Source organism: Eptesicus fuscus, chromosome 6 (genome assembly GCF_027574615.1).
Source record: "Eptesicus fuscus isolate TK198812 chromosome 6, DD_ASM_mEF_20220401, whole genome shotgun sequence".
NCBI classification, from domain to species: Eukaryota; Metazoa; Chordata; class Mammalia; order Chiroptera; family Vespertilionidae; genus Eptesicus; species Eptesicus fuscus.
The window spans coordinates 84,190,079-84,203,947 of record NC_072478.1 but is presented as its reverse complement, the minus strand read 5'-3'; the positions used below and the strand labels follow the sequence as shown (position 1 = coordinate 84,203,947).

Below are 13,869 nucleotides of genomic sequence, written 5' to 3'. Positions count from 1 at the left end.
CATGCCTGGGTTGTGGGCTTGATTCCTGGTGGGATTGTGCAGGAGGCAGCTGATCGAGGATTCTCTCTCATTGATGTTTCTCTCTCTCTCTCTCCCTCCCTCACCCTTCCTCTTTCTGAAATCAAGAAAAAATATATACATATTTTAAAAAGGTACAACACAGCACTGGCCAGTGTAGCTCAGTTGGTTGAGCGTTGTTCCGTACACAGAAAGATTGCCAGTTCAATACATGCCCAGGTTGCAGGCTCGATCCCTGGTAGGGGGTGTACAGGAGGCAACTGATCTATGTTTCTCTCTCATATAAATGTTTCTCTCTTTCATTCCCCTTCCTCTCTCTCTAAAAATCAATAAAAATATTAAAAATAAAAGTACAACACAAAACCCTGGCCAGATAGCTCAGTTGGTTAGAACATTATCCTAACATGCCAAGGTTGCGGGTTTGATCCCAGGTCAAGGAATATACAAGAATGAACCAATGGAACAGCGTGCGAAATCTCATAGGAAAGGTGGGGGAAGGTAAGCAACCAAAGACCTGTATGTATATATGCATAACCCATGGACACAGACAATAGGGTGCAGAAAGCCTGGGAGGGTTGAAGGAGGTTAATGGGGGGAAAAGGGGATATATGTAATACTTTCAACAATGAAGAATTATTAAAAAAAGAATGAACCAATGAATGCATAAATGTGTGGAACAACAAACTGATGTTTCTCTTTCCCTTCCTCCCTCTCTCTCAAAATCAAGAAAATTTTTAAAAAGTACAACACAAACCCTGCTTACACTGTAATTATTACACATTTTACATAATCAGCTGTTTCTAAAGTATCTAATTAATTTCCCTTCAGAAAAGCATCTTTATGCTATTAATTTGTGTGGTAACTATTTTTCTTATTATAAAACTATTATCTCTTGTTAACTGTACACATAATTTTAAGAAAATAAATTAATCAGACCCTTCAAAAGCCTTATTTTTATGATCAGTAATTTTCTCTCTGGTTGCAAGTTTATGGCAATTTATTTTTTTCTCCTTTTAAAAATGTTCTTTATAATTCTCCCTCACATGTATTGCTTTTGTAATTTTTTAAAAAGTTACTAAAAATCTTTACAGCTTTTGCAACAAGGAATTCTTATATACCTAAAGATATATTTGCCTGTTACCTCAAATGTCTTTGCAATGTTTTACTTATTTCTTTCATGGCCCTACATTTTACATGATTGATCTTTAATGGAAACTGAGTAATATAAATTAATATATTTAGAAAAGAAAATACTCATCCTCCCATCTGTACTAGGGAGGAATTACTGTGTTTTAGATTGAGAGGCCACAATTACTATCTTTTCTTTCTCAGTAAATATTTGAGTTAAAGGATGACTTCCCACCACCAATAGCTAGATCAACCAGTAACTGTGCATTATCTACATTCCTGTCCATCTATTCAACAATATTTATTGAATATCTTCTCCGTGACAGGCACTGTAGGTTCCAAGTCTCTCCTCCACGAAGGAAAAGACAAAACAGGGTTGGGGAGGAGAGACATATATAAACAGGCAAATCAACATACAACATGACAGGGAATGACAAAAGCCATGAAAAAAAAAAAAAAAAAGCAAGGTTAGAAAGAGTGTCTAGGGGCATGGGGTATACTATACATTCAAGGGAAACTATTCTAAGACAGCATTTTTTAAAAATATGCAACACCTGACTGTTTAGCCAGGGACACTGACCTCTTTTTCCTTAGATTGTCAAATAAAAAAATGACAACAGCCAACCCAACTATAGCCGTCCAGTGTAATAGGTATCATCAAAATCATACCTATTTTTTTGGTCAGATGAGCAAAATATTTATTTTTTGGTGTGCCACAGAATTTTAGTAGTTTATGAGTGCCGTGAGATGAAAAAGGTTGAAAATGGCTGCTTTAAGATGACATTTGAGAAGAGACCAAAAACCATAAGGGAAGAAACCATGTTTCACGGAAGTGTAAAGAGTTCAAAAGCCCTGAATTGGGAATATGTTTGAAATGCTGACAAAAACAGCACATTAGTCAATGTGACTAGAATAAATAGTGAGGGGGACAGGTAGGAAATGAGGTCAGAAAAGCAGCAGGGGAAGACTCCAGGAATCTCTGTGGACTATAGAAAATACTTTGGTAAGAAGATGAGAAGTTAAAGGCACAAAGAGAAGAACATGCCACCTCTTCTTGGATATAAAAAAGCCCCAGACAAGAGGGAAAAATAAAAAAACACAACAGAAAGCTTCACTACCTTAGTAAACACTAAGAATAAACAGCTTCAATATCCTTCAAATGTTACCCGCCCCCCACCATCAACTAGGATCTGTCACAAGCAGCAAAAGACCCATTCACCTAAAAAAGCATTAGTTACCACTGCCTCAATATAGGAAAGAAACAGAGAAGGAAAAGAAAGGAAAAAACAGTTCTGCCAAAATACATGATAAATAATTAGGCATGAATGGATATATTCAAGTATAAAAGGGCCCTGATAATTTATTTTCTTTCAAGCTTATATGTTCAAGGTTTTATCAATAAGTTTTAAACTGAAAATCTTAAATACATGACAAAAGGCCCATAATAATTACCTTTTTGTAAAAAGACGTCAAGTTGATCAGCACAAAAGGCTTTCAATTCTTTCTCAGGTTTGTCCTTCTTGACCAGTGCAACAACGTAGTTGGCTAAGGCTGAAGGGTCAGCATCACATCTAGTTAGATAGAGAAAATATAAAAATTTTTAAACAATTTTTTCAAATGGGTATCATTAGTGAAGTCACCCCTATTTTGAAAAGCTAAAAACTTTAAAGTGACTGCAAACACAGGGGACTATTATAACACACAGCACACATGTAGTGCAAGTAAGTGTTTCCGAAATTTTCTGCTTATTTTCATAAAATAGTTTGTCTCCTACTTTCAATGTTCTAACTACACCCAGAATTTTTAACTAAATCTATATTTATTTGCTTTCTAAATGGTAATAAGAAAAAGGCGCAACTGACCCTTAGCTTCGGCTTGACTACCAGCCTATAGAAACAGTCAATGTCTTCAGGAACTATCTGTTCCATGGGACCAATGAGGAAGGAGGAGAGAAAGTAACAGGACAATTTCCCCCAGTCCCTATAACCCCAGGCACCAGCATCCAAAAATGGAGATCAACTCCAGTGTTAATCATCTCAGTGAGTACCTTAAGGATCTTTTATTTTTAAAAGTGAGATAGAAGTTTGGCACCTTAAATATTACTGGCAAACACTTTAGCTTCTATAAGCAAGAGAGAAAATATCTGGGAGTCAGAACAGAAAGGTTAAGAAAGTGGTGGGAGGGCAGCAGAGATAACCTTTACCTACTTCACTTTTTCCCCCCCTAGTTAGTAGTAACCTGACTTTGACAACCTAAAGTATCTCCTATGCCAGGGCAGCACATGATCCTTGAGTTGCCAACTCCTGACATACAGCAATCTGTCCGACTTAACATTTAATCTACATTACATGAAACTAAAATTTTTATGTTGCAAATATATATTTTTTTAATATTCTATTTTCCTCATGAATGTGCACTTAAGTAACACATTATCTTGTATGGCTTCATAGGGTTGCTGTAAAGGTAAAATGAAAAAATTCAGAACGACAGTAATGAAAATCAATATGCAAGCAAAGTGATCATATCCCTTTAAAACACTACTCCAATCAACTAATCTTGTTCTACAGTCCTTGGGCCTCCAATGTCAACCAGAAAGTTAGACTCAGCTCAAGAGTATAAGTCATATTTCCAACAACTTTATGAGATCAGCAAACAAAAGAAAGACTAAGCATAAACACCTTTACTTCCTTCTAGTTTATGTTTTTAAAGTTCATAATTCAATAAAATAGAATGTTTTCATTGTCAGTATTAACATTTTATGGGAAAGGCAGGTTTTTAAAACATCTATGCACCTTTATGCACCAAGTTCTAAGAGTAAATTACAATGATTGTCAATTTTACAAAATTCAGACCTAATAAAAATAAATTATGGGCAAGGATCAAAGTGTACTAGGAGAGACTAAGTGTCAAAGATGATGAGTTACATATTAATAAAAATATGCAATTTAAAAGAAAGCTACAATTTTTCTTAAGTAAAAAATATAAATTGCTAAATTCTAAAAATGGATATACAGCATTTCCACCTTCAAAAAATGTTACACATACCATGCCCATTTTGGCTATTCCATAAATACCTCAAGATAGAAATATGTAGGTAGACTTAATTTCACTCCTTGGAACACGAAGATATTTGATCAGTATAATTCTAATCAACTTTCAAATGGAAGGGGGGGAATGACATTTCTATCTTAGAAAGTTCAGATCCATTGATCAGCTGCCTCCTGCAAGCCCCACATTGGGGATCAAGCCCACAACCCGGACATGTGCCCTTGGCCAGAATCGAACCTGGGACTCTTCAGTTTGCAGGCCAACACTCTACCCACTGAGCCAAACTGGCTAGGGCCACTTTTCTAATGTATATCTACATGTCAAATTAATGTATCCTAAATCTCAACCAATAGTTCCTTTCAATTAAAAAAACAACACAACAAAAGAAGTTCCTAAAGTTTAATGGAAGTTACAGATATAAGGACTTTAGCCCTGGCCAGCATGGCTCAATGGTCAGAGTGTTGGCCTGAGGACCGAAGGGTTACGGGTTGGATTCCAGGTCAAGGGCATGGGCACATACCTAGGTTGCAGGTTTGGTCTCCAGCGATGGGTCGGGGTGCCTGCGGGAGGTAACCAATTGATGTGTGTGTCTCTCTCCCCCTTCCTCCCTTCCACTCTCTTAAAAAACAAAAATCAATGGTAAAAAAATATATGTATAAGGATCTTAAAATTCACATCTTGCATAATAATGTTCTAAGAACATGTCTCAGTAATCTATCTTTAAGTCATTTAAAAAATAAAAAGCAATTAGGATTAATTTTTATCAGGGGAAGTTAACAGAAATATCATCCTAAAAATGTCTTACTTGTAAAAACCTCAAATTTGCCTTTCTCTTCCTTAATGAAATTTCCCTTGCAGGTATGACACATCTGCTGAGCTGGCACATCAGCTTTACAGATTTCAAACATATATACCCAATCCCAAAACCTAAGAGTAAAGATCCTTCCTTATATTAGGTCCCAAGCTAAGAAACACTGCTAACAAACCACTATAGTCTATTTGTTTCAGGGAAAAGCCAGGACTACTTAAACCTTTTTCACTTTCAGGAAAAAAAATCTACATATTTCTGAATATGGGCTCAATTTTAAGTTCTAACTTTGTGTGGTTTCTGTTTCAGAGGTGAGATAATTAATGAATATACTATTGGGCCAAGGGGGGAAAAGACCTCCTGACCCTAATGTGTATCTACAACCATTAAGAAATGTTCACATTCTTTAACTTGCATAGTAGTTGTACTTATGGGAAATTAGTCTCAGGATGAAGCCAAATATAGGAAATGCAGCCAGTACCTAAGACAAACTAAAAATATATACATTTATTGTATAAAAACAGCATTATTTTTAACAGAAAAGGTAAAGTCAAGGTAACCATTCTTATTGTTGAATGTTTATGAAACACTAGAGGCCCGATGCATGAAATTCGTGCAAGGGGCTCGACCCTCGCAGCCCTGGCTTCATTCAGAAGGTCATCCGGAAGGATGTCCGGAAAGTCATTTGGCTGTCTGATCTAATTAGCATATTACTCTTTATTATTATAGACTAGTGGCCCGGTGCACAAAATTCATGCACATTAATTAGAGGAAATATTTTAATATTGCTATTTGCCCTTTCTCTATAATAGAAGTGTCAGAAATGAAAGAAAATTAGTAAAATGTATATGAAAATCTCCCTCCTGTCAGAGTCTGGGGCGCCCCGCAGGACCCAGAGTCAAGTATCTGCCCACCCGCACGCATGCACACTTCGAAATCGCATGAGACCCAGACCCAGTTGGCCCCACCCCCATTGGGCAAGATCCAGACCCACCGGCCCCAACCCTGTCAAGCCCTGCTGGGTGGGGGGGGCGCAGACTCAGGTCCCCCGGCCCGGTGCCAGGCAGGGGGGCGCAGCCTCAGGTCCCCGGTCAAGCCCTGCTGGGCAGGGGGCAAAACCTCAGGTCCCCTGGCACAGCCTCAGGTCCCCCAGCCCAGCGCCGGGGCAGGGGGCACGGCCTAGGTCCCCCATTAAGCCCCACTGGGCAGGGGGCACAGCCTCAGGTCCCCCGTCAAGCCCTGCCAGGTAGGGGGCGCAGCCTGAGGTCCCCCACCCCGGCCAGGCACATGCAGGCTCAGGTCCCTGCTGATCGGTCGTTACATGTCACTGTGTGACAACCATTTGCATATCAGCCTTTTATTATTATGATTAGGCATCCAAAATGATGTTTATAAAAAGCAATACACAAATATAAAAAATACTTTTGATGTAAAGTCAATTGGAGAAATCAAGATAAAAAACGGTATATTTGAATCTGATTACAGCTACAAGAAAGTTCATACACTGAAGAGAAACTGGAAATAAATACACCCCAAATTTTTATTCTTTTCTCTCCTTTCTATATTTGCTGTAATATAATAATGCTTTTATTACTTTACCAAAAAAAGTTAAAAAAAAAAAAAAAGGAAGTCTGCCCCTGAGATCTGTGTTCAGATTATTCCTTTGATAAGACAGTGGTGGATACCCAGACAGTGTGCCTCAGTGGTTGAGCTTCAACCCAGGAACCAAGAGGTCACTGGTTTGATTCAGTCAGGGCACATGCCCGGGTTGCAGCTCGATCCCCAGTGCGGGGCATGCAGGAGGCTGCTGATCAGTGATTCTCTCTCATTGATGCTTTATCTCTCTCTCTCTCCCTTCCTCTCTGAAATCAATAAAAATGTATTTAAGACAGTAGTGGAAAAATAAGTAAAATCTGAGCTTATTTTATCAAACAGTGTACATAACTATTAAGTTCTAAAAAAAGTTAACACATATTAAAGATAACACAAATATTGATACTTCTTTTCAAATAGAAGCTTTCATCTTTCCCTTAAGGGTTTTCATGAATGAACACAATGTAAAATAAAATACCCATAGATTGTTTTGGGAAAAATAAATATACATATATCTGTCAGCTGCAAACATCATTTTGATATTTGGACTATGGCTTCTAGAGCAGTGGTCACCAACTAAGTATACCCAGAAAATAGGACAATTTTTTAAAAATCTTACTTTTCTAATTGTCCACCAACCTAAATCTACATATGAGCACATGCATCCATTTAAACCTTTACTGAATATTTACTAAGTGCCAAGCATCTTGCTGGGTAATGGAATTACTTTGAGCAAGACTTTGCCCTGCAGTCAGTGGCCAAGAGATGGGTATGAAAACAAATAATTACAGTACAAAATAACAAATGGTTAAAAAGGGAGATTAATAATGAAGTAACAACACTGTGAATGAGAGAAGACAGTGGTAGGAAACAGGGATATAAAAGCAACTTCTGGCTTCTAGCCTATAGCAATTGGGCCAGAAAGAATGAAATCAGACATATTTAGGAGTCAGACCAAAAGACATAAGAACAAGTATATTCATAACTTAGTATAGTAAAACTTGCCAAGAAGTCTTCTGGTCAAAATATGTCCTTTTCTATGAAACAATGCTCCTTAAACAAGTGCCACAGCACTTTAAAGGCAAACTAATTCTTTGAAGCCACTAAGTACGTTAGAAAATTATCAGTACTTCTCAACCTTAAGAACATATCTCCAGCCCTAACTGGTTTGGCTCAGTGGATGGAGCATCGGCCTGCGGACTGAAAGGTCCCAGGTTTGATTCCGGTCAAGGGCATGTACCTTGGTTGCAGGCACATTCCCGGTAGGGGGTGTGCAGGAGGCAGCTGAATCGGAGTCTCTCTCATCGATGTTTCTAACTCTCTATCTCTCTCCCTTCCTCTCTGTAAAAAATCAATAAAATATATTTAAAAAAAAAAATAAAAAGAACATATCTCCAAAATACTCATTTCACCCTAGTAGTTTTTTTATCAGGGATGTCAGGTCTAACAGCTGCAAGGTGATCATTTTTCCTACCATTTGAGCAACTTCAGAGATTACTAGTCAGAGTTTAACTTGATAGCAGCATGTAAACTCCATAGAGTTAAACCAAAGTATACCCCCCCCCATGATAACTGAACCAATAAATAAGAACCAAAAAAATAATCTCAGTCTCTGAATCTTATTGCTGCCTTTTCTATCAGAGATGGCAATATACTCAATCTCCTAGTACATGCACAAAGTACATATGGCCTGTACTCACAGAAACTGCACATCAAGACTATGGCTTTCAGCCGAAACCGGTTTGGCTCAGTGGATAGAGCGTCGGCCTGCGGACTGAAAGGTCCCAGGTTCGATTCCGGTCAAGGGCATGTACCTTGGTTGCGGGCACATCCCCAGTAGGGGGTGTGCAAGAGGCAGCTGATCGATGTTTCTCTCTCATTGATGTTTCTAACTCTCTATCCCTCTCTCTTCCTCTCTGTAAAAAATCAATAAAATATATTTAAAAAAAAAAAAAAAAAGACTATGGCTTTCACTAGCAATTCCTGTTCCTGCCTATTCAGCCTGCAATGAGACTCTAACTCTGTCATGCAATAGACTGCTTATTATTTTGTAATTGGCAGTCAGTGGTGCTTAACATTAGTAAGTAAAATATTTTTGCAGAAAAAGTTTAGCATATTTTCATATTTCAAAACCATGAAATTTCATTTATATTTAATGATTCAGAGGTACACAAAGCACTAAGTCTGCATCATTAATATTCAAACCATGTTTGTGAGGTAGGTAAAAGGCTAATAAAATTAACTCTGTTTAACAGAAAAAGGTCAGACAATTTCTCCGAAGTCCCACAGTGAATTGGAGACATAAAACTAGAAATTAAATGGCCTCATTCACATAATGATGCTCTACTAGGATGGATGGATGGATGGATGGATAGGTGTAAATCTCCAAAAAGTATTACAAAGCCTTTTTTAAAAAGATTAATTTTTACAATAAGCCAAACAAGCAGTAGTGAACTGCATATGTTTTTATATATTTAATGTATAATATATAAGTAACTTAAAACATTCCCCATTAAAAACATTTTTGGTAGGAATGTGTGTTATTGAAAAATGCTTGCCTGAACTTTTTCTAAACTTGCAGAAATTTCTTCAGTGACTCATTTATCCCTAATATTCACTTAGGACCTTACTTTTTAAGGGGTTCCCATACTTAAAATGAAGTTATTTCTGATAGAAAGAAACCACGGCATCTTCTAATTGTGCATAATCCCTACACAGCCTCTATGACTAGGATATCTAGCATATTTTTAAAGTGAAGAAAGATGAGGCCCCCAAACAAGATCTGTGAATTCAGTCTGTTCATGCAGCAGTAGTAAAAAAGACAGAAACTTCTTGACTAATATGGTTTTTCTCCCCTTTACTGATGCCAACAAAAATGGTACTGGGTTTTTCCCAGCCAGTTAAGAAGCCATTTCTTCCAGGCTCCCTCCTTCTGTCTTTCCTCTAATACAAATAAGAGATATGTCCCACATCTCTATTTGGAAGGCAATAGAGATGGCATGGAAGGTAACAGATGAGCTCTTATCAACACATGATATTACTAACTTGTCTATAGGGAATAATCACATGTAAACTGAATTGGTTTAGAAATACCCCGTTACATGCCTTTGTTTTACCAGTGATAAGCTGTAATATGCTTAAAAACCCCTAAAGATTCAAAAACTTTCATAAATTTAGTTAACTGGAAATTAAGTTAAACAAGGAAGTGCAGTGGGAAATCATGTGCCACGGTACCATTCCAACATACCCACTGCAACTACGTTTATCTGAAAACTTAACAACTGCTCTGAAATGCTATGTTGTAGCAACATGCCAATCAGCCATGAAAATTTGCTTAAATCTGGAATATGCAAAAAGTAAATTTACAAATACATCCCTCTTCAGCATATCATTTATTATATTTTAGGATGTCTAAACAAACAGAAAATAATCTCCCATAACAACATACTAAGAATGAAAATACATGTGATATCTGCATTTATTTCTTCATAGCACTTCCATCCAAAACCATTACTTATGTGAATTAAAAATAAGTATTTTTATTTTCTAATTCTATGAATGCCTCTATATTGTTAAGTCCAAGTTGTACTAATTCTAGATCTTTTTTAATCCTAAAAAAGTAACAAAAATTAAAGTGAATAGATAGAAACATGATGTGTGCTTTAAATTGAACATAAACTGAAAACAAATGGGGAGCTGAAACCGGTTTGGCTCAGTGGATAGAGTGTAGGCCTGCAGACTGAAGGGTCCCAGGTTTTATTCCGGTCAAGGGCATGTACCGTGGTTGCGGGCACATCCCCAATAGGGGGTGTGCAGGAGGCAGCTGATAGATGTTTCTTTCTCATCGATGTTTCTAACTCTCTATCCCTCTCCCTTCCTCTCTGTAAAAAAAATCAATAAAATATTTAAAAAAAAAAAAAGAAAACAAATGGGGAAACTAAACTCAAATATTCATTTTGAAAGGTAGTTTTTACCCATGAAAATTACTAAGTATCTACAAACTTACCAATATAAACAGCCAAAAAAGCCTAGTGAAAAGACCCTTATGAAATTTAACTTCCTACTCAAACTAAATTTTGACATTAAGAAAAAAAAAAAAAACACCACACACACAAAAAAACTATCCAGAGTGAAACATTTTAGGGAGCTTTAAAAAACAACAACACACAACTAACTATAATATTAAAACTTGTCACCTTCTACCCCCCAAGACATAAAATATATATTTAAAACTTATTCAGTGGATAAAGTGTCGACCTGTGGACTGAAGGGTCCCGTGTTCGATTCTGATCAAGGGCACATGCCTGGGTTGTGGGCTCGGAAACAGTGTGGGGTGTGCAGAAGGCAGCCGATCAATGATTCTCTTTCATCACCGATGTTTCTATCTTTCTCTCCCTTTCCCTTCCTCTCCGAAATCAATAAAAATATGTAAAAAAAAATTTTAATACATTTAATACTTTTAAAATGATCTCTACCAACAAACAAAATCAGAGCTTGTATGAAAAATTGTTACACACACACACACACACACACACACACAAAAAGGCAACATAAACAGCAGGAGAGAAGTTTTTGGTTTCTTAAACATTAAATAGCATAGAGGTAAAGAATTTTTAAACACTGACGTTTTTCTTTTTTTTCAGCCTTTCCCAAATATATGGCCAATTTTACTAAATCAATTTCACTATTTCTCACCTTTATCACACTCCATCTCCATTTCTGTGCTCCAAAACTTTTTACTGTAGAAAAAGTATGATGCACATCCAAGAGGCCCACATTCTTCTACAAAACTTCAAGTACATCAGTAAGTCGTTTTCACTTTTACTAGACCTCACTGCCCTGGCCGGTTTGGCTCAGTGGATGGAGCATGGGCCCGGGGACCTAAGGGTATGAGTTCGATTCCCAGATAAGGGCCGGTACCTCAGTTGCAGGTTCGATCCCCAGCCTGGGTAGGAGCATGTGTGGGAGGCAACCAATCAATGTGTCTCTCTCACATCAATGTTTCCCTCTCTGTGTCTCTCCCCCTCCCTTCCACTCTCTCTAAAAATCAATAGAAAAATATCCTTGGATGAGGATTAACAAAACAACAACAAAACTTGGCCATCACTAATGTAGAACTCAGAAGCCCTTGGTGTACATTTATTCACACCTGTGCTCTACTCACATCCTCATCTTCAGAAAGCAAATACCACTTCAGACACCAAAATTCCCCTAAGCCTGCCTCCCTTACACATCCTGCCTTCACAAGGCTGACACATTGGACTACAGATGACTCTTCCTAGGTGTTCCAATCTCACCTCAGGAAACCAAAGTAGCAAAACAACAGAGGTTAGTTAACAAGATTTCTCAGGAGGGCCAAAAAATAAACCGGGAAGTAGCTTTCTCAACAGCCCCAACTTGACCCTATCCCCACACTTCCCAAACTATACCCCTCACTTCCACCTCTGAAAAACTCAATTCTTCCACTTAAGTGATGGGACTTAACGAAGCAAAGCCTGCCCATCGCTTCCTCTACCCCCTTTCATTCAGCCATAAAGTCCTCACCTCCAATAGGAACATAAGCAGCAGAAATGAAGAGGGGGCGGAAGCGATCCCTTCCCTTTCCTCTGTCCATGCCTTCTTTCCCAAGAGGGTGAATGGAAAGGTAGCATTTCTCTCCGATCCTCCCCTTCAGCCTTCCCTCTAGGAGACGTGTTTCAGAGACCAGCTATGTAAACCACTGTGTCCCAAATATACACACTCCTACCCCTTTAAAATGGTCACAAAGCCAACAAAAACTTGATACCTCTGCTCTCCCTTTCACGGGTCCCAAATACTACCCAAAATATTTATCTTAAAACAAGCCCCTCGTTCTTTCCAGCACCTCAACAATAACCCTACACCTCGGTATCTTCAGTTGCCCTCTCGATCTTTCAACGATATTTACAAAACTCCTATTCTTTCTGCTACCCCTTTCGTGCCTCCAGTACCGCATCTAAAACCCGCGAGAAACTGCAGGTAAACCCCTGCCAGCCCCTCCTCCAATGTTAGGTAGCAGGGTGGCCCTTACAACCCCCAATCAAACGCATGAACCTCAATTTCCCCCCAAGCCCCAGTGATGTCTGAAAATCATCAGTTCTCCTAGTACTATCAGCTCATCAATAATATTTGAAATCCCTTAAAACCTTTATCACATTTATCAGCTCCCCAATAATTCCCACAAGACTCCAATGCCCACATTTCCCTTTCAGCTACCCCATGTTTTTCAAACACTTTCCTATTCCTAAACCCTTCAGAGACTATCAATAATCTCTGTAAATCCCTCAACATCCCTCCCCTCCCTGTGTGCCCTGTTTTGAAAAGGCCCTCCTCGATTCTCGCTGCTTCCAGATCTTTTCGTCCCGGAAACAATATTGTTTGTAAAGCCCTGGACACCCTGCTATTCCCTTCAAGATGCCACTATCCACATTTAAAAATCCCTCGATAGCCCTGCTACCCCTCGCAGTTCCCAAACAGCAGTATTTTCAACCCCCTCACTGTTCCTGCTACCCCGGTAGCACCCCAAGACTTAAGACTTAACAAGCCCTCGCCCCACTTCCCGGCAGGCCCCACAGCCACACGGTCTCGGTGCCCCTTGCTCTCCCTCCTCTCCCCTCCCCCCCACCATGGTGATAGTACTACAGAGAAGACGCCGGGACCTCCCGACAGCGGCCCCTCCGCGGCGCCCTCCCTCACGCCGCCTCCCTTCCCCCCACGTCCCGCGGGCCCCCAACGCCCACGTTCGCCGGCCCCGGCCCAGCCAGGCTCACTCACATCGGCTCCAGTAACTTGGCCAGCCAGGACTTGAGGGCATCCACATCCTCTATGAGCATGGTGCAGGGAAGGCGGGCTCGGCCGCCGCTCTCGTTTGGGCCTGCCGCGGTCTCCCCTCGTCGCCCCCTCACGCCTTCTTCACAGCCCCCGGTGCCCCAGCCCACCGGGCATCTTAAGAGACTTCAACCTACTCCCCCGGCCGGGGCCTAACAGGAACTAACCCAAGAGCCCTCACTCAACCTACCTCAACGGCTCAGGAGGGCGGGAGTTAGCGCCGAGTGGCGGGAGCGAGAGCCAATAAAAGAGAGAGGGCCGTGCACGCAAAGCCAATGAGAAGGCTCGCTTGCCCCGCCGGCCAGTCGTACCCAGTTAAGGAGGGATATAGCAAGGTAGGTGGAGAGCTTACGTGAACTCCTGGTGCAAGATGGTATCTTGGAGAAGGTGCTGTGCCTCTTAAAGGGGCCGTGGCGCCTTTTTTTGAC

General features: G+C 39.8%; 1 protein-coding gene across 4 annotated transcripts in view; it reads right to left on the bottom strand.

Annotated features, from left to right (window-relative positions):
* The window catches only part of RBM27 (RNA binding motif protein 27), a 61,199-nt gene extending 47,576 nt beyond the window's left edge, over positions 1-13,623 (bottom strand). For all 4 annotated transcript variants that reach the window (XM_028146112.2, XM_028146118.2, XM_008140819.3 and 1 more), the window contains exons 1-2: positions 13,388-13,623; positions 2,599-2,717 (exon numbers count right to left, since the gene is read on the bottom strand). In XM_028146112.2, the coding sequence (XP_028001913.2) occupies positions 2,599-2,717; positions 13,388-13,446 (178 nt within the window). In that variant the 5' untranslated portion in view covers positions 13,447-13,623. The remainder of the gene's footprint in view (positions 1-2,598; positions 2,718-13,387) is intronic.
* Between the last annotated feature and the right edge of the window lie 246 nt (positions 13,624-13,869).